At 44.4% G+C, this 22407-nt stretch overlaps 1 protein-coding gene across 3 annotated transcripts in view; it reads right to left on the reverse strand.

Moving 5' to 3' along the window:
• Positions 1 to 11546, reverse strand: part of LOC144931520 (sodium-driven chloride bicarbonate exchanger-like) — a 70227-nt gene extending 58681 nt beyond the window's left edge. For all 3 annotated transcript variants that reach the window (XM_078855462.1, XM_078855469.1, XM_078855479.1), the window contains exon 1: positions 11271 to 11546. In XM_078855462.1, coding sequence (XP_078711588.1) covers positions 11271 to 11327 — 57 coding nt within the window. In that variant the 5' untranslated portion in view covers positions 11328 to 11546. The remainder of the gene's footprint in view (positions 1 to 11270) is intronic.
• Between the last annotated feature and the right edge of the window lie 10861 nt (positions 11547 to 22407).

The following is a 22407-nucleotide window of genomic DNA, read 5'->3' on the forward strand; positions in this document are numbered from 1 at the left end:
GAATTTACGAGCAAAGCGATCTACTGTAATATAATCAACTTTAATACAGTGAAAGCCATGATGTTGTATGAAAGCAATATTTATGGATTTATGTACTTGGTCACATGCCAGCCTCATGTATAGTTTGTGGCAATGTCCTGGTGAGCTGCTTTAGTCGTCAGCTAAAGAATTGAGGCCATGAAGAGTAAGTAAACCCTTCCTGAATGCCTTTCTGCAGATTGAGTGGCCCTCGGTTTATTTTCAAGCTCGGTGGCTGCACCAGTCACAAATTAAATGTTTTGCCTTACATGCTGTAACACGTCCATGAGCAATGAGCGAAATGCTTTATAGAAATAAAATAATATATATTTTGACCTATTAATGTGGAGCATGTAAAAAAAATACATTTTGCGTTGAATAAAAAAAGTTAAGATTAAACTGCATGAATCAACACAATTCCCTGCGTTGCTTGTTAATGGCTAGACTTCGGAAAAGAAAACATGTGTTGTATAATAAAAATCGTGCATCTGGCATGATTCTATAATCATAAACAAAGTTCTGGATTTCAATAAAGAGAGCGAATCATATATATTTTTTAATCCCACTTGCACAGACATCTCATCATAACACTGTTTGAACAACATCAGAGCCTCTAGACTTTTTCATTATGTGCATCATACTAAAGTGATGCACCGTATATTCAAAAAAGGGTGTAAATATTACTCCGAAATAGCTTTGCTATCAAATGCAACGCAACAAGGACAGGTTAACCTTCCCCATGAGGATAAATAAATGGCATCCCATGGACGGCTCACTCCTGTTCAAAATAAGTTTAAAAAAATCTTGGCCCACACAACAAGCGACCAAAGGACAATGCTCACACAACCCAACGTGAGAGACTGCAGGCTCCCCTTTTCCACTCACCCATCACCTTCAGTGGCTAAAAATAAAACGCTCCATTCCGCAGCCTCCCTGCATTCTCACATGGAGCAAGCTCAACCTCTTGTTTTGGTTGCGAACCTGTGGTTGGCAGTTTGGTGGATGGTGCATGTTAAACACTACGGTCTCACCAAATGTTGGAACACATACAGAGCAGTCATTATCAACCGTGATATTATCCACTGCTGGATGAAGCCATCCCCAAACCACCGCCATATCTCACGGCCCCGCGATGTAACGAACCATAACGCACCAGAGCCACGAAACGATTTCTATGCCTTATCTCCATGGACGATGCGGTTTGAAAGTAGATTCAATTATGACTGTACGCACACTAAAGTGACTGCCCTAGTGACAATGTCAAATTAGGACGGGGCTGACAGGCGAGCACTATGTCCATGAATTTGAAAGCGTCAATGTGTTTTTTTTACTCCACACCAAGACACACTGCAAATGCACGGTGAGCTGAATAATAAACGAAGCACAATTTAAAATTCAAATATTTATTGACCCACCTACCCCAAAACACAGACATTAACAACGGGTGCAGCACGTTGAGTTGTCTATCACTACACAATGTACGGGACATGGTATTCACCGAGTCTTTGTGTAGTAGACACCTCGCACATTACAGCAACACACACGCATGACATTGCTAAAGAGATGTCTCCAGCAGCATCCCGTAATGTATGAATCGCTTACTATAATGAATGGATCACATTAAACAAGACAGCATCCACTATACATTTAACATATATTGCAGTACAATATTCATATTACAAATGATTAAAACCAATTAGTGGTGGTGCATAACACGGCACAATATAGCCCAATTTTAAGCAAGGTAAACACGCATGGATGGATCGTACAGGGGAAAAAAGAGCTCTTAAATGTTTTTACATAATTTCAGAATCACTTACACAAGATTGCCGTCCTGCCTCCATCACGGCTTAGCTTTGTTGCGCTGGGAAATTCGAGAAATGCACTGTATGGTGCACGTCTTCTCCTTCTCTCAAAGACGCGCACACACACACACGAGCGACGATGTGACCGGCACAGGAATGACCTTGCCGCATCCAGTGGGCTGCTTGTGGACAAGCCGGATTGGATGGTTTCATCCTCCCTGCTCCAACACAGAAAGCACACGTATCCACACCACTCACTGGCCCAAGCCAATGTGCAAGGTAGCTGAACACCGAATCCTAGAGGGGGAAGTTCTGTAAACAACTGCCCGCTCCATACGCATCCGTAATATGTTGATGCAGCATACGAAGGTATATAATGACGCAAGTATGCCCCAGTCAAAGTCCTTGTGCAGAATGCAGCATACGAAGCAAATTAATCAGAAAGCAATGCTTCAACACCCCATAAGCACGGCTGATATACAGGCCTTTGCTATTTTTAGTTCTACAGCATAATCTACGCTTCAAATCATTTGTGTATGCTGGGGCTGTACCAAGATGGGGCTCATGTACAAATAGACTTGGTTGATAAAAAAAATGAAAGGATGCCTTGCGGCTCATTTTCACATTGATGTAGTTGGGATTCTATAATTCCCAAAGTCTATGGCAAAGAATGATACTTTTAAGATTGAATGATTTTCATTTCATCCCAAGGGATTCATTCGTTAATGAATAGCATTCATACAGAAGAAGAGAAATTCGATTTTTTGTTCTCGACAATGGCTGCATATTGCAAATAAAGAAACAATCGTTATTTTACCTTACAGTCTTACACTAAAATCTTTATTTAAATTGGTATTATAACCAACACATTTCAGAGTACCAAAGAATCCTGAGAAAAGGAACCTTTTCAACATGTTCCAAATTTCATGTAAAAAGTTATCAGAAGTTGACATGTTAGGGAGCACATGGTTATTTCCTCTTTCATGGGATGCATCTGCAAAGACTGTACACAAGGCTGCTACTGCTATCAGATTTCCGCATATCTTCACACAGGGCAGCAGCGTGAGGTTGCCAAGCTACATTATGTAATTCCCAAGCACATACTTGATATTGAGCCGCTATGCGAAAGACACTGCATTGTCAGTCATCCAAATTAAATATGCAAGTCTTAAACTCTGGACAACTAGTACATTAACATAATTTCCAAGAAAAGTATCTTCGTGATTAAGACATTATATGTAATGAATATTTAGCAATACTTATCAAGTGCTTTGTATTTGCATTTTTATTGTTTAAATAAGAATGTGCCTTTATAGATATTTAAACTTATAGATTATACGATGCATTTTTATTACATTGCCCATTATCACCAGCCATGATGTAATCCAATGCTGATGGCCTCCCAAAGCCATAAATACCTTTCGTGGTTTCACCATGCGAAAATCCATCCAGTACCTTGCACAAGGGCTGAATTCATCACTACATTTCTACGGTGCATGTCCTCTCGGAAGTTCTCTCCTGTGGCTGGCAATGTTTCTATCAGCAGCTGGACATCATCCCTTCACGACAACTCTTGCCAAATTCCACTTACTTTTGTTAACAATCAATATGATATCTCGAACTTGCATATGTACCCTGATCCAAGAGATCCTCCGTCTCTCGACGCAATTCCAAACGTGCACCTCTCCATAACTCTTTGCATACTTCTCAGCTTTTGTTGTTAATATTCTCGTTGGCAATGTTCGTGTTTCTGAATGATGAGTCAAAGCAGGTAATATAAAAGAGCATATCCATTAATAACAGGGGTTTACAGTGTTGATAGTCACACAATATATTTGATGTAAACACACCTTGCCATCAATTTATTCGTAATGCCAAATCCTGCAACCGTTGCAGTTTCAGTTGTCACCCAACTTTCAAAGTCTGCCCTAACAGTCATCACGCCTCCGCCATCTAATTTTAGGTCCTCAACCTTGGTCGCCAATACCCGTCTCAATAACTTACCCCACTCCATCCTCTAAACCTGCTCCAACCATTGGAACCTCCTCTTTTTTATGAAACCCATACGGTGTATTTGTGTATGTATTTGCTATTTATTTGTATGCAAACTGTACTATTTAATAATAGGGGCCGTTCGCATTCAACTCTCATATATGTTTGTATAATGCAGTTTCGCCAGGTATATTTTGGCTTGCAGGAAACGCTTTGTTGATGATGTAATGTGATTTATAGATGTAATTTAATGTTTTAAAATCTCAAATCATACATCTGACATAGTGCATGTCAGGAACCAGAGTGAACCTACTTTTATAACAATGAAATCCAAGGAATTTACAAGAACTTGGGCTTAAGCAATAATTTCAATATATTCTTTTTCAGTTTCCAGGCTTTGTGAACAGATAAGTTATGAAATCTGTAAGACAGGACATTTTATAGATTAATTACGATTAAAGTCAAGTAACGTCCAATTAAATGCTATTTTAAAGTGCTGTAGATGAAAGATCTTCATTTTAAAACAATACTCAGTAAAAGTGAAGTCATAGTATCTCCTTTGCCAAATAAATTTTCGTTTTTGCTCATTTAGATTGGAAATTGCACATTCCGATGGTGGGGGAAATATCTAAGTGTGGGTATTGATGACTTCTCACCAAGTCTACTACTGAAACGTTAACTGTAATGCAGGTTAAGGACTTTAAGCACAGTACCACTCAATGAGGTATGATTGATTTGTGCATCATTAAACTTGATATATTACAAAAACAAAGTAAAGAACTGCTCCTATCCACAGTTACCCACAAATTTACTTCTCTTATCCACGAGTAAAAAAAATTGTGGATAACCAAGGACAATATAAAAATTGTAAAAGGATGAATTTGCCACGGGACTTCACTTACTCGCGGAATAATTACAAATAGGAGGAATTATGCGCAGTTCCTGCCGAGAAAGGGGCTCGTCAATACCCATGGATAAACGGTGGAAATTAGGAGCCATTTGGCACGTGACTCCATTTTATACTTGAAAAATCACAGATGAGTAGAGTGGCATTTCAGGAGCTGTGGGCGTGCTCGCTTCACTTCAGATAATTATATAATAGGGTGGCGGATACGAGGAGTTCTGTATAAAATATAAATACACGTACTGTACATTAGTTTTTCTCATTGTCTTTGTCAGGATTTAGTGTCAAATGCTCAAGTCAACAGATAGAGGGCAGAAGTGTGCCTTGGTGGTCGGTCCTTTATCAACGCCACTAAATAAATTACAAGCATAACCCAACACCTTTTTGGCTTCAAACGGCAGAGGTCTCACACTCGAAGCTCCATTAACCTAATAACATATAGGGCACATTCCCAGAGTTATGCTGCTGCAAGAAGCCCACCTGATAGCATTTACCAATTACCCCCCAATTTAACCATTCTGTTCCTATTTTTGTTCATGCCCCTTTGAGGCCAAGGGCCACAGCACCCATTACTCCAGCACTATTATTTATATTATTTAGTGGACACATTTCCTGTACCATCCAAAAGTATTGTGTTAATAAATGCAACCTGTTCAAGGTGCATGGTCTTTCACGAGGAAAAGGTGCGTTTGCATTTTCATATTGACCTTTCCATGGCAGCTATGTGAGCAGCATATGCTGAATGCGTAAATGACGTGCGACAGTTATATTAACTCAGAGCCTCGGTATTGAGCAAATAGTGTTTTTTTTAATAAAATGTAATATTTTATGGTTAGCAATATACTTGGAAAAAGTGTAATTAAAAACAACTATTGCACTCCTAATATTTAGCATATTTACTACTGTACTCGTAATACTCAACATTAATATACATGTGAAACGTTATTGCGGCAAAGGAAATAATCTTCAGTTGACCAGCAATGACCTGAATAAACACACATCAGCTAGTACTCATTTTGAAGCAAAGCTTAAAGTATTTTTTCCTTTTTTCACATTCATTGATTCCACAATTATGCAGTCCGATTCAGATGTTTCTTTATAGAACAAAGAACTCTCCCTTTGCTACGGATACTCAAAGCACCTGGCAATTATGGCTATTTGAGCAGGAAATGCAATGGAAATTCGAGGCAACAAATCAATAAGTTTAAGTGATTAAATGGTTTAATGGAATCGGTTATCTCGCATTATAGTCAATGGGAGTGACATTTCTTGATGAATTGTGTTTTTGATTTTCATCATGATCATAAAACTTGATCAATCCACAGCTCAATCAAGGCATCTCCAGTCCGTATCAATCCCTCACGTTAGTTTGATATATCAATGAAAATAGTAAGCGGGCACACCGATTTCATCCCTCCATCTTACTGGTGGGCACCTTGGTGGGCATGCTCACTGCTTTGGCTTCCATATTCGACCACAGGCAACCATTGCTTCGAGTAACATGTTCTGTGGAAGCCAACTTTTTTTAAACAGTAAATAGGATGTCTCTAACTTGTATATGTTATCTAATCATCGTGTTCACCAATTATGTCTGTAATTCCAAGCATACGTCTTGTCGAACTTTTCAGCTTTAGTTACATTTTCTTTGTCAATGTCCACGTTTTTTCATCCATGTCATAACAGATACTATGCACTTATTAAACACGTTCTTATGTGCACATTGGAACAATACTTTCCAAACCCACTCCAATCTGCTTTTTTTATGCCAAGTTAATTCATACCGGCAGAATATGTATCAATACTTAAGACAGTTACTGAATGCTATATGTTTAATATTCAGAAGTGGGTGGATTTTTTACACAAACGCAGAGGAAGGTCGAGCTGAATTAAATAATATATTACGCAAAGTCGCTTCAAATATGACGTTTCTTTACAGAAAGTGACAGTAACAGTGCTACATCCGTGCGTGATGTCACTGCAAAAGAGCCCCCCCCCCCCATTCATATTCATGCCCGCGTGGAAATTTACACTAATGCACAAGAAAGTCGTGCACTCCACATGTTGCACCCCTCCCCTCATTAATAATCATGAGCGGGTGACGTCACTTCACATGCCGCACCCCTTTACAATAACCACTAGGGGGTGACGTCACTCCACATGCCGCACCCCTCCCCAATAACCATTAGCGAGTGACGTCACTGCACATGGGGCAACCTCCCCCTCATTAATAATCATGAGTTGAGCAATTTTGCTAAGAATATTTCAGATTTACTGCAATATACACCCGTCCTTGGACGGGCAAAAAAGGCTAGTGAACTATATGCGCCTTTGAAGGGTACTGTGGTTTTAATAAACAACAGGACGAGGTTTATGTACTGACATTATCCTGCCTTCAAACCCTCTTTGATTACATGTATTAAGGGGGCTGAGATTACATCCAAAATGTTTCATAATATACCACTAATCTGCTGTTCCATTCAAATACATGTATTTTAAATGAAATCAGCTTACAGAATAGAGTGCACAGCATCGCTGTAAAAAAATCGTAGTTATACATTGGCAAACTAAGATGTCAGCAACAGGGCATGATGGGATTACTTTCTTAAAATACAGCTTAAGGCAACAATGGCGATTTTTATTGCAATATTTGAAATGCCACAAGAAAGTATTTGATATACAGGATATATTTTTGTACACATATCCTGGCAATGATGACGTGACAGAAAGCAGAGCTGCAGGTACAGGTGTTGTAATATTTACTCAGCAGGCTTGAGAGCGGTACAACAGCATCCTGTAGTCACGGATTCTTAATTTTCTATGGGCTGTGCAACACATGCACTCACTACGATGTCTGACTGCGTCATTTGGTTATTAATAGCGCTTATAGAAAGCAACATTATTCAAGTATTGTGGTACATTGACATCTGCCACACACACACTGGAGGACAATATAACAGTGCTGCCTATGACCACATTACAGAGCATGCATCCGATCTCAGAAGCTGATCAGTGCTTGGATGGACAACCACAATGCACAGCAGGATGTTATAGGCCGTGGGACTACGTAGAAGTGCAGAAAAATACTGGACTCCTATGCATCCACAAATATTCTCCCGGCCTTCACCAATCCACACTGATCAGTGTGGTGAATGGTAAAATAACCCCCTTTGACTCACACAGCATGGGACGATGCTCATCCATCAGTGAATTGACAAAGGGCTGTAACATGTGCATACCAGTAATGCATGTACTCTATAGTAGAACTTTATCGTATATTGTAGAGTATATGCAACAGTGGGAAACACCGCAGTATATTTATACAATATAATAGTATTATATATACATGCAATGTATAGTGTACGGTACGTTGTACAGGTCTCACGTGTCAAAGAAACGTCACAAAGAATTGTCACAAACAATCGATTGCGTACAATACATATGCACGTATACAATCCGTTGACACGAATAAAGTAAGTGCACGTACAATGATTTATGACACACACACAGCAAAGTCAAGAGAGGGCACAAGAAAATACAATACCTGTGACAAGAAGCAATGTTGGTTGGGTCTACGATTCCAGTCATAAGACATCATCGGAGAACCAGTTAACATTTCATGATAAAAAACAAACGAACACAAAGGATGTCCCTAACCCTACAACAGCCCAACCCCGACGAACCTTCAGAATAAAGAGGCCAAGATCTCACACTTCTCCACTGCCCAAAATATGAGCTCCCATTTTAGGGTGGTTTTATAAGTTTCATTTCAATGAGGTTCAGGAGAGCTGAATGACTGATTGTAACGTTAACAGACCAACAGGGAGCCACACTCACTGGGCAAAGTTGAGCATTAGAATGTAAATTCCCCAAGAGTGGTGTGCCACACAATGGGAATATGTAACGCTAATGCTGGGTTTCAGTAACCACCAGGAGGGCCCCCAAACCCACCACGTGATCATGACATTCGTGTTTAATCACACAGCATGGGGATGCACACTCACCATGGGCTATGATGTTAATTTGTATTTCACTCAAGTGTAATACTCACCACTGGTGTTTGCTAATGTATCATTCATCACACTGAGCCATTCGACGTGTGCTATGAGGAAGGGTCATTGCCTAAAACGTCACCTCTTATATATATTTTTCCCTTTAAAGCTAATAAGGACTATACAACACGAGCCATACTGTAACCCACACTTAGCATTGCTCACGTAAACTTAACCAAGCAGCGATCCACACTTACATATTAAAGTTAACCACACTGCCAGCAATGCGCACCATGGGAACATACCGTCAATAGTAGCATGACAAATTAACCCTCTGGGAGCCATACTCACCATGGATAATATAATGTTCACCACACTGAGAGCCACATCAACCCTGGGGCACATCAATATGCATCATTACAGTATAAGTATAACAGAAGACTACACTCACTATTCGTACTGGAATATGGCACACACTGAGTTACACCGTACCATGTACATCACAGTCCTTTTGCCAATCTACTGCTGGATGAGGGCTTTGTGACAAAGGTGTGAATCGTACAGTTGATTGACCACATGTCACCATGCTGGTCAGACGTGGAGAGCATAGAGGTACAATGCAACAATGGATTTTGAGGCCCTGCCCTCTGCTCCTTATGATCTTCTATAAAATCACTAACCACAATTACCATGGGTGATGTCACCAATGAGATTAACCACATTTACCATGGGCGATGTAACAATGACCACAATCATTTCAATACTCACTTTCAGGTCTAATTTGCCCATGGGTAGACAGAGTACTTACCAAGTAACATTAACCACACGTGGGACCACGATCACCATGGGCAGTGCAACATTCGTAAAGAAAGTCATAACTTTATTAACACTGGATGTAAACCATGCATAATGGGGCAATGTGATAGTCATGCATAGACCATACACGAAGGTACAGTCAAACGCGGACAATGTTGTGTAACATTAACTATATATAGTATAATAGGTTTATCCCTTTTTGGCATCCTCTGGTCTAACACCGTTTGAGACGGGGCATCAAAAGAAAGCTGTCTCTGGTGTGGACCAACCAGTTTCAAGGACAATGCATTTATTATCAGAGTATTAGGATATATTCGAATGTTTTATTTTTATTGTTTTATTATTTCCATTCTGCGTGACTTTACCGAAAGATCCAAGTATATGAATCCTTGCAGTCACGAAAGCTTTAAATCGAAATTTATCAGAGTTTTTTTTATATTGTATTCTGACCACAAGCATTGTGGTTAATGCAGACACGATTCCTCGTCAAAGGTTTCACTTTGGGGTTTTAACATCTCAACACCTGTTTTGTTGCCTGAAAAAAGGGGGGGACCTATTCCCATATTTTGGTACTGACAAAGGAGGGCCCATGACATATACAGTATGTAGGCCACACTGAGAATGTGAGTAGTAATACTAATATCCATTGTGTGGCACATGTTAAACACGGCACATGTTAAACACGGCGTGTTTAACATGTGCCAATATAGTACAGCACCTTGCAAGGAAGGTGATGTACTATATTGTTACATCTCCCATGGAAAATGTGGGTAGTGTACAGCACAGTGCAGTAATATCACCCAGTGTGGTCAATGTTCCATAGCCACAAGGTAAATGTGATTACGTTTTGAAAGCAGATCATTACATATTGCGAGTGGTTCATTTAACATTTCCCACGGTATTATTATACGTGCTTCAAACTGTTGTGTTCACGAGACTAATATATAGTACGTCACCCACTGTGTGAACAACACAACAATTACTCGTGCCAATTGTGATCGATACATCCCTGCGTGTGACACTTGACTGGTGCGGCAGCAGCTTGAACCGTGGGGACGGCGTGGGGATGCTTTCATCCAGCAGTGGAGACAGACAATGGGATGATGGTGATCACAAGCGGTATTTGTGGCATACAACTGTGGTTGCTTTACCCTTAGCCAGAGTAACACGTGGTGAGTACTAGATAGTTAGGACAGCAATACCCCAATAGTGGTAGAGACCCATGGATGATGTTACATGTACATACTGCACAATTACAATACCATTATATTTTACGTGCAAGGGCAAGATGCATGTAGAGGGGGGCCATTGTCCGGCGTATCTATTGTGTTTATGTTATCCGCAGCGAGGATGATTATAATTATAGGTTAGATGGAGCTAAACAAAGAACAGCGTGTTACAGTGTGATCCGTGTGTGTGTTGAATGTGTGGAGTATGTGTGTTGTATGTGTGGGGTGTGTGTGTTGTATGTGTGTGTGTTGTATGTGTGGTGAGTGTGTGTGTTGTATGTGTGGTGTGTGTGTGTTAGTGGTATATTTACGCGTGTGTTGTGTTGTAGGACGTATGTGTGTGCAAATAGGTTGGTGACATATGGACATACATGTTGTGTGTTGCATGTAGCCCGTGTGTATTGTACCTCGTGCGATATGCGAGTGTACACCGTGTGTATCGTGTGTGTGTGTATCTCGTGTGTGTGTGTATACATTGTGCACGTATTGTGTTGTACATTCATCTGCTCGACTGTACCGTGCGAGACAAGAGCGGCTCCATGAGGGCTCCACGTTGCTCCGAATCGCTGCTCATAGCTTGTACCGGCAGCCCGCGTTACTACAGCACTAAGTATAACAACACCGCACACAATTGTAGACACACTGAAGGGCCGTGACGACCTACCTACCACCCATACTCACTCACGCAAGCCACACACACAGAGTAGTCGTAGTAGTAAACGCGCGTATGTGTGTGTGTAAGTGTGTGTACCACAGGCAGACGCGCACACACAAAGACGACTGCAACACGCGGCGCCACAGGCTTAGCGAATAGGAGGAGGAGGAGGGGGAAGGGGGAGGAGCTTCGCAGGGAAACCCCTGGGCCGGGCTGCTGCCGACGTCATAGAGAGGAGGTGTGGTGGGGGGTGGGGGGTGGTGGGGGTTGGTGGTGGGGGGTGGTGGTTGGGGGTGGTGGTGGGGGGTGGTGGGGGGTGGTGGTGGGGGGGTTGGGGGTGGTGGTTGGGGGTGGTGGTGGGGGGTGGTGGTAGTGGTGGGGGGTGGTGGTGGGGGGTGGTGGTGGGTGGTGGTGGTGGGGGGTTGGAGTGGTGGTGGTGGGGGGTTGGGGTGGTGGTGGGGGGTGGTGGTGGTGGGGGGTGGTGGTGGTGGTGGGGGGTGGTGGTGGGGGGTGGTGGGGGGTGGTGGGGGGGGTTGGGGGTGTTGGTGGTGGGGGTGGTGGGGGGTGGTAGTGGTGGTGGTGGTGGGGGGGGGGGGGGTGGTGGTGGGGGGGGGTGGTGGTGGGGGCGTTGGGGGTGGTTTGGGGGTTGTGGTGGGGGGGGGGGAGTGATGGGGGGTGGTGGTAGGGGGTGGTGGGGGTGGTGGGTGTGGAGAGTGGTGGTGGTGGAGGGTGGTGGGTGGTGGTGAGGGTGGTGGTGGGGTGATGGGGGGTGGTGGTGGGTGGTGGAGGTGGTGGGGGGGGTGATGGTGAGGGGTGGTGGGGGGTGGTGGGGGGTGGTGGTAGGGGGTGGTGGTGATGGGGGGTGGTGGGCGGTGGTGGAGGGTGGGGTTGGTGGGTGGTGGTGGTGGGGGTGGTGGGGGTAGGTGGGGGGGGGTGGTGGGCGGTGGTGGAGGGTGGTAGGGGGTGGTAGGGGGTGAGGGGGGTGGTGGGTGGTGGTAGGGGGTGATGGTAGGGGGGTGGTGGGGGGTGGTGGTGGGGGGCGTGGTGGGGGGGGTGGTGGTGGGGGGGGATGGTGGGGGGTGGTGGTGGTGGGGGGTGGTGGGCGGTGATGGAGGGTGGGGGTGGGTGGTAGGGGGTGGTGGTGGGGGGTGGTGGAAGTTCCTCTCTCGATCGTTCTTTATTTAAAATGGCCATACATCTCGACGACTCCACGAGTGCGCATCACTATCAACCCCTTATTATGGACCAATTCTTGGTCACGCCCTGCCCCTTATAAATATCAGCGTTCATCCTGCAAAGTCCCATCACAAGGGAGAAACACAAACAAATAGACAAATACATTTTGCCCGTATTGAAACGGCTATACGCCGTTTGGACCTGAAAGCTCAATTTCGCTGTGCAAGAATAGGAGTAAACCGTATGGGTTGACAGGTATGGGAGTGGAAAATGAGAAATGTGTACATGCATGCACACAGTATTTATAGTTCCACTTGCGACTGTGCCGTCGTGACAACACGACGGGAGGAGCACGCGGTCAGCTGCTGGTTGCCCCCGTCCAAGACCATTGGGAGGTGACGCAAAGGATTGCTCCTGGCCGGCTTCAAGTTTAATTTATTTGGTATAGCCCTGTGAGTCATGCGGCTCTTAAGTCCGGGTGCAACCGCAACAAACAAAATATGAACGGGGAACATCTTAAAGCGACGACGCGCAACAGAAACATCCCGGATAAACCAGCAAATCTTCCAGAAAAAAAACGCAGTTTTTTGCAAAAATCCCAGTGTGACGCAAGTCAAACAATAACCATAATATAATTTAGATTATGATAATTGGTTTTTTACCCTTCTATCTGGCAACAAAACTGTCAGTTTTGTTGCCAGATAGAAGGGTAAAAAACCAATTATCATATTTTTACTGGCAAATGAGGTTCCCATAATAATTTAGATTACCCATATGTTTACGAAATCACCAAAATAACGCTATAGAAACAATGTAACAACAGTAATCATAGGAACTGTGATTTAAATTTGACAATAAACGATATATATAACATGTACGACCAAACTTTGCAGCCATAACTTTGCAGGCTTAGGATCTTCGGCGAAATGCATGAGAAGCAACTCAAACAATGGCAGCATCGGTAAAATGTACGAATACCTGGCGACGGTGATCATGATAATGGTGAAGTAAAACATGTTTTTACTGGTAGGAACCTCCTGGTTACACAAGCCCACAGGGGAATATTGTGTCCGTCGTCCAGGGAAGGGCTGGGTGGGGAGAAGAGGGTGGGAAGGGTGGGGCTGGGTGGGGAGGGTGGGGAGGGGCTGGGTGGGGAGGGTGGGGCTAGGTGGGGAGGGTGGGGCTGGGTGGGGGGTGGGAGGGGTGGGGCTGGGTGGGGGGTGGGAGGGGTGGGGCTGGGTGGGGGGTGGGAGGGGTGGGGCTGGGTGGGGAGGGTGGGGCTGGGTGGGGGGTGGGAGGGGTGGGGCTGGGTGGGGAGGGGCTAGTCACCCCGTGGTGCCCTTATAAAACTCAACGTTTAACCTACTGACGCCGGCTTGTGCCCGCCCTCACAGTCGGCCATATTTGCGGAATACACCACGCCGCCGTTGACCCTGGCCATTGACCGAGCAACCCAACGTTCCTACCAGCTCCCTCCGCAGGAATGTGTTTGTTACAATTCTCCGGCAGTGTGCGGCGACTGTGGTCACCCACAACATTTTGCGACTCCATGGCCGATTGACGAATACGAAGGAGGTGTCATCACAGCATCGATGCGCCGCACCTACTCCTGACGCTATTATCCTGAGCCATACACAGATGAGCATCGATCGGCGCCAACGAAGCGTGCAATTAATCAGCTCACACAATAACAAGTATAACCCGTGAAAAACAAAGTTTTTCACTATAAATCCTTTATATGCGTGGCGGCTAGAGTCCTCTCGTCCTCTGGCTTGAGATGGCTGCCACCTATGGGTCAGATGATTGCATGGCAGCATTAAGCAATTGGTAATTAAATATAATATTTTTGTCCTAAAAAGTGTAAAATTTATGGAAAAAAAATTCACGAACATTAATTGTCACGCACAACGAGTCTGTGTGGAAAATATCAGCTCGATTGGATCACGGGAAGTGGGTTAAAAAACGACCGAAAGATTTGCACGGTCCTAAGCAAGCAAGCAAGCGAACTTAATATAAAGGATTTAACAAGTAAACCCGTAAAAACAAAGTTTTTCACTATAAATTCTTTATATGCGTGGCGGCTAGAGTTTTCTCGTCCTCTGGCTTGAGATGGCTGCCACCTATGGGTCAGATGATTGTCTGCCAGTATTAAGCAATTGGTAATTAAATATTTAATTTGTTTTCCCGAAACAGTGTAAAATTTTGGGAATTTATTTTCACGAACATTAATTGTCTCGCACAACGAGTCTGTGTGAAAAATGTCAGCTCGATTGGATCATGGGAAGTGGGTTAAAACACGACCGAAAGATTTGCACGGTCCTAAGCAAGCAAGCAAGCAAACTTAATATAAAGGATTTAACAAGTAAACCCGTAACAAGTAAACCCGTAAAAAAAAGTTTTTCACTATAAATCCTTTATATGCGTGGCGGCTAGAGTCTTCTCGTCCTCTGGCTTGAGATGGCTGCCACCTATGGGTCAGATGATTGTCTGCCAGTATTAAGCAATTGGTAATTAAATATTTAAAAAAATTTCCCTAAACAGTGTAAAATTTTGGGAATTTTTTTTCACGAACATTAATTGTCTCGCACAACGAGTCTGTGTGGAAAATGTCAGCTCGATTGGATCACGGGAAGTGGGTTAAAAAACGACCGAAAGATTTGCACGGTCGTAAGCAAGCAAGCACGCAAGCAAGCAAGCACGCAAGCAAGCAAGCAAGCGAACTTAATATAAAGGATTTAAAAATTAACCCGTAAAAACAAAGTTTTTCACTCTAAATCCTTTATATGCGTGGCGGCTAGAGTCCTCTCGTCCTCTGGCTTGAGGTGGCTGCCACCTATGGGTCAGATGATTGTCTGCCAGTATTAAGCAATTGGTAATTAAATATTTAAAAAAAATTCCCTAAACAGTGTAAAATTTTGGAAAAAACTTTTCACGCAAATTAATTGTCACGCACAACAAGTCTGTGTGCAAAATGTCAGCTCGATTGGATCACGGGAAGTGGGTTAAAAAACGACCGAAAGATTTGCATGGTCGTAAGTAAGCAAGCACGCAAGTGTAGAGGTGTAATTGTGGAAATGTATGGGCACGGATGGGTAACAAACACAAGGGGCGTGGCTAGGGCCGTACACAGAGGAGGTGCTCACACCGACGTCCGCACCTGCATCCCCCACGGGCCCCTCCCGGGGGCCGAGTGCTATAAAAGGTGGTGAGCCGGAGGGCTCGAGGTCGAGTGTTAGCTTTAACCAGCGAAGATTGAAGACCATCTAGAATAGGCCCCGGAGCTCCCCTGGCTCGCTGTCCTTGTCAGGACCGACCAGGGCAAGCCGGTGGCGTGGCCCCGAGAGCCCAGACTGACGTTCTTATAAGAGCCGGTCTGGAGACTCAGGGTGCCGGGATCCCAGCTTGACCAGGGCTGGGATAGGTAGCCTCCCCTAGCTCCGTAGTGGAGGACTCGGGCGTAGGTTAGACGAGTGAAGGGGACGATACCCCTTCAAGTGTTGTGTGTACCCGTTACTGTACACGAGTTGGTATTAATAAATAAGTGTGCCTCCGACCCCGTCGTCAAAGCCTCCTAAATACTTACGACACAAGCAAGCAAGCAAACTTAATTTAAAGGATTTAAAAATAGGCAAGAACATCGATTTTTTTTTACATTTATTGCTCCAAATATCAAATTCTGATGTATGTGTAGTGGCATCGCGGGATGCCACTGCATGACACCTAAGACCGGCCTGTGTGTGAAGCAGCGGACACGCTGCTCACACCACCCACACAGCACGGCAGTTGTCCGACATTGCACTCCGTGTGCAGTGCCAGCCCCTAAAGGCTAGGGGGCGAGAGCGCCTGGAGCGGCGCAGGGGTGACAGGGGGCCATGGCACTCCGGATGAACCCAGAGGGCGAATAGCCGGAGGTACCGGGGGTGGGGCCCCCAAAGAGGGGGCTGGGGGACCCTGGGACTGGTTCCAGATGCCTCTGGAATGTTCGAGAAGGGATGCGTGCCTATGGGCGGAGGAAGCCCCGTTGTTCATCTGAAGACATGAAGACGTCCTCCTAAAGAAGAAGCCACGAAGACAAGACCCGGACTTGAGTTGGGGTTCAGGCTTGACAGCCTCCCCCAGTTGTGTTAGGGCCTCGTTAGCCCAGAGGGACGACCTCCCCAGGTTACCTGGTGGAAGGGGCAGCTACCCCTTTGTGTTGGAGTGTATTGTCATAAACACATTCCTGTGGAGGGAGCTGGTAGGAACGTTGGGTTGCTCGGTCAATGGCCAGGGTCAACGGCCAGGGCGTGGTGTATTCCGCAAATATGGCCGACTGTGAGGGCGGGCACAAGCCGGCGTCAGTAGGTTAAACGTTGAGTTTTATAAGGGCACCACGGGGTGACCAACCCCCATTAATATTAATTCTAGATTTGAAGCTTTCGTGACTGCAAGGATTCATATTCTTAGGTTTTGTCGGTAAAGTCACGTAGGTAAAACATCAAAATTAATAAATTTATATTACCAAGAATGTCTGTGTGCAACGCTCGTGACGTCACTCACGTCAACCAGCCCCCCTCATTAATAATCATGAGCAGGTGACGTCACTCCACATCGAACAGCCCCCCTCATTAATATTCATGAGCAGGTGATGTCCTCCAAATGGACACCCCCCACCCCATTCATAATAATTAGCGGGTTGACGTCACTCCACATGGGGGGGGGGGGCGAGGCGCCTCCTCCCCCCTCCTCGGCGTCAACTCACAACCCTCACTACAAAGGCAGAACCCTCACGTCACGCGGTCTCCGTAACGCTGTTGAGACATCGAAGTAAAAAGGACGTCGTGATGAACAAGGGATTATAACCTTTACATGAAATAGCTCCGTGTCACCGTGCCCTTACAAATTGCACACAAATTTATGCAATGAATATATCACGTCCTGGTCTGCTTTTTGCTTCCAACTTTCAGATTTACTGCAATACACTCGTCCTTGGACGGGCAAAAGGCGAGTTAACATGAATAGTTGTCCCTTGTACTCTAGTGGCAGTGCCTTACGTCGATAATCCCTACTCCAAGCTCGTCTTAGCAGCGTTTTGGAAAATATCGAGAAAGAAACTAAGCCCCGATAATCATCAGCCAATGATCAATCCACAGTTCCGCGATGCAACAAATCCACAGGACCCACTTATGAGCTGATTTCATTGCTCCATCTCCCCACGGTGGCTGTTATCACGGACACCTTCCACTCTTGACTGCCATTGCCTCATTATTCCTGACCATCGGACATCACCCCTTCTAGCGGCGACCTGTCATGCCCAAGCTCACCCACGTGTATTAAAGGTGTGAATTACGTCTCAAACGCTACGTGTGTCCTCTTACACACGTGTTCCTCTTTCTGTATTTACACATTATATGACTACTATTTACTGCATTCATATCTTGTGTGCGTGATATACTGTGCTACTGTATTGAAGAAGCTGTGGTTCTGTGGGTGGGCTGGCTCCATCATTGGAATGTGGAATTTTCAGCACTGGATCAGGGTGAGCACCGCCAGCCTCACATGCGGATGATGACAATGATGTGCTACTGTATATTAATGCGTTATAGGTCGTGGGGCTACGTTGTGTGCGTCAGAGGGCAGTGCAACAACATAATTGGATTGTACTTCGATGCTCCCGCGTTTAAACTCCACCCCCACCCCGCCCCTTCACCAACCAGCATTGACCAGTGTGAAATAGGGCACCCCTCGATATACGGAACAGATACGTTCCTGAACGGTTGTCCGTAAAGCGAAATTCATTATGCATTTCGAATTCGTTACCTAATTTATATCGAGTTGCCGTATAACGAGGCAACTCGTTCCTCGTTATACGGTAACTCGTTATACGGCAACTCACATCTGATGAAAGTCGATTGTGGTAAACCGATACACCACGGCAGCACCGAGATCGGCATTATGCACGTACATGCTTAATCATGTACAGTGTAAAGTAAATGCACAGTTTACAATGTTTGTTTTCATATTTCATTCATGCGATATTCTCATGCCGTGACATGAGGATATAATTCATGAGTAGAACATAACTGCTTATTTCCAGCGCTTCTCGTGTTGTGAGAATCGTGTACAGCATATGCTACCGTGTTGAGAGATCACGTCAAAAAAGAAACATCTCTATCTTCAGATAGCCTGACAAGAATACTGATGATGCCTTATTAACCCAGAGAACAACTCCGCACACGGGAAATACAAATGCACGTCCTTGAGACGTTTTCTTCGAAGGATCAGTCAATTTTCAACCAAATGAATATAAACATGACTCATGGCAAATATGGAATTAATTCAAAAGGAGAATTATATAAACCTCAATTGGCTGTTTCGCGGGTTTAATATAAAGGTCGCACACATGTCAGCTGTCTGCCATCACCACTGTATCTTGTGCATTGATGAATTCAACCAGCAGATGGTGCACAGAAAACGAGACGCATGCAGCGTCATCACCATGACAATGAACACGTACAAAACATGACATGCTCTACGGAGATCACGCACAGCGCGTTCCCTTCTTCAAACGGAGGCTTATTTTGAGATAGATTTGTTTTTGGCGTGTGCACCATCTTAAAACGTTGCTGATTCTACGCACCGCTCATTCAGAGAGGAGATGGAAATTATTATTAATCAAGAAATGTTTTGAATGTTTTTCCTATCCTGTTCTTAATTCCAGCCTTGCACCATGTTTAACTTCTTTTGCACCGTACGTAGCCAACCGTGCTTATTGGAGGTGCGCGGCAAAGACAACTAAACACAAAACGCAGTTAGAAAGAAATGAGTGTTCAATATAGATTTATTTAGGTGTGTGTGGTGTTATATTTGGCAGCTCACGAATGTTAATCGTTCGAAAGAAATTTAACAGGAATGATCAAAGTTATTGTGCTAATGTATCATGAATGTATTTGATCATAGTCACCTATGATCTCTATTCACTGCCTTGATGAAGGCCTCTTAGAGCCACTGTCATCTCTCACAGTTCTCTGATATGACAATCCAATCCACACACGAGCTGATTTAATTGCTCCATCTCCATGGCGGCCACACAGTCGGACGTGTTTCCCTCCTTGAACTGCCACTCAATTGTTAGCATTGACCACAGGAAATCATCAAATTCATTTAAAATTCATGATTAATTACGGTTGTATTGATGCTGCATCACAATACTAGAGTTGTGTTGTAACTTTTTATTTTACATTAATCGTTAGCTACATGCTGGCTTTTCATAATTCTTAACAGATTATCTCAAACTTGTGAACTAGTGTATATCCACAATTCCACAGATTATTATACAAATGAGCTCAGTGAGAGCTCAGCGCATTCCGTTCGCTCAGATCAGCTTTTTCCCACCATAGGTGGTCAGACGCAGCACGATTCGTCCAAAATTACTTTCCAGTTGATTGAAGGAACACTTTGCTTCGTTTCAGCATCCAACAACCTTCACGGGACAGCACAACTTATTTCCAACACATTGCGGCCAGAGAGAATTAATTATGTAATTTTGCCCCAGATCGTCCGGGAATGCGCTCTATCCATAACACACTGGGAAGATAAGCAGGTTAGAGCCTGAATGGGCGACCATCGTGCACACAAACCAGGTGTTATCGGCATTGTGGCACTCGAACGCAGTGCAGCGAAATCAAATTTTGTTGTATTTGTACTCCCGTCGTTCCAACTTAAAAAAAACCCCTGAACTGACCAGTGAATCGACAAACAGGCTGCATCTCCGATTAGTACATAAATTCTATACAATGCTGCGTACGCGATGTACTCATGCATTATGAAAAGCTCATTGGCACATGATTCTGATTATAATCCTCATCTCAGTTTTCATTTATTTGGTATAGCCCTGTGAGCCATTCGGCTCTTGAATCGGGTGCAACCGCAACAAACAAAAACATGAGCAAGAAAACATCTTAAAGTGACTATGCGCAAACAGAAAAATCCAGGAAAAAACAGCAAAAATCATCCAGAAAAAGCACCGTAAGTGATATCTGAATTAGTCTGGAAACCCCTGCCCTCCTGGTGATTGCTTGTATGGGTGACCACCGGTGCAAATTCCAGGTGTCGTAGGTGTGGGACTGCAAGGTGGGTAATAGATGGTAGTACAAAGTAAAGGGTTCACTTCGCAGATTCGTCTTTTTTTTGTTATCTGCGTCACCTATCGGAGGCGTTCCTGCTCCACCCCCTTCCGCGGGGTGCTAACGAAGAACAGAGTTCCAGAAAACTGTGACCGTGCGTTCAGAGTTTTCTTCCTTGCAATTCCAGAAAACCCTCCGTTTCTAGAGTACAAGCCACAGCTGTCAACCCCTTATCAGTGCCCTAAATTACAGACCAATTCAGACCTCATTGGTAAACCCCATGCCCTTATAAATCTCCCATCACAAGAAACACAAATCGACGCAAAAAAATGTTTTGCCCGTATTGAAACGGCTGTACGCCGTATGGGCCTGAAAACTGAATTTCCCTGTTCAAGTATACGGGGTAAACCGTACGGGTTGGCAGCTATGCAAAGTCTTTGTTCAAATCGGTGCCACCATCACTGCAGGTGCGCACCTTGTCATCAAATTGTCCCTTCAATCTTCACATTGTGCGCCCTCTAGCGACGAGACTGAGCAGATTGAGATCCCCCACGGCCAACGTTCTCTCGACGCGGTTTGTCATTCATTTCATTGCCAGTGATATAACTCGAAGGATATCATGACTAATTTTCAAGAGGATCATTCTTGAGAACATTTGGTAAAGTCCTTCGTGAGTTGTTTTTATTTTAGAAGCTGAGTGGCTAGAGAAACGCGAAGCATAGTGGGGAAACTATAATTATACCAGTAACCTACTTTTACAAATATATTGAACTTACCACTTGCAGGCACCACCTCGGAGTTTAATTTTACCGTGGCTCTCACAATCCTCAAAGAAAGAAAATACTTAAAAATCATACGATTTAGTGTTCGAATCACAAGCGCCACCTTGTGTCAATATGTGGCATCTGTCAATCTCCATATATATAAAAGGCAAAGTTGTGAATGTGTGTCTGTTCAAAAATGTTTAGAGTACTTCCCGACATGCAACAAAGTTGAAATTTGCCATGTGGATACTTTCCAGACTGTGCACCATGCAAAATTTATGAAAATACACTTTTTTTTTGGGGGGGGGGGGGGCTCGATAATGCATAGATTTTTTGCACGGCAAGTGAGCTGTGACGTCACATCTGTCACGTGACCCGCGCACGTGGAAGCGTAACGCATTGTAGTGTAGTGGTTAGCGCGCTGCGCTACGAACCCGGCGACCCGAGTTCGATTCCCGCTCACGGCTACCACCAGTGACGATTATTTGAACCGGTCCTGGGCCTCTCCTAGGTCGACTCAGCCTCAAACGAGTAACTGTTGTGGTGTGAACATCGCCACTGGGAAGACAAAGGCGGCCGGGTGTGGTGAATCCAAGTCCCGGGCAAAGCCGGGGTAGTACAGCTAGTCGTTTATAAATATCCCACTGTGACCATGAAATTAAACGCAACCTCAATTGAGTTGCAGCACATCGATTGATTTCCATGTAACATAACGTCTACTGAGCGTTAACTATGAGTGCGCATGTGGGATTGTAAACTTCCTGTTAAAACACAGCTGATTTCAATCGATAAACAAAGTAGATTATAAAGTAACCAGCAAGGTGATGTATTGTCATACAATCCCCATGACTGAACACTCTTGACTCCGTTTCAATTCGCTGTTCGGAGTGTATATGTAGTGGTGATACGCGCTGGCAGGAGGGATCGTGAGGCAGCGCGTGGTGATTGGTTACA

Source organism: Lampetra fluviatilis, chromosome 1 (assembly GCF_964198595.1).
Source record: "Lampetra fluviatilis chromosome 1, kcLamFluv1.1, whole genome shotgun sequence".
NCBI classification, from domain to species: domain Eukaryota; kingdom Metazoa; phylum Chordata; class Hyperoartia; order Petromyzontiformes; family Petromyzontidae; genus Lampetra; species Lampetra fluviatilis.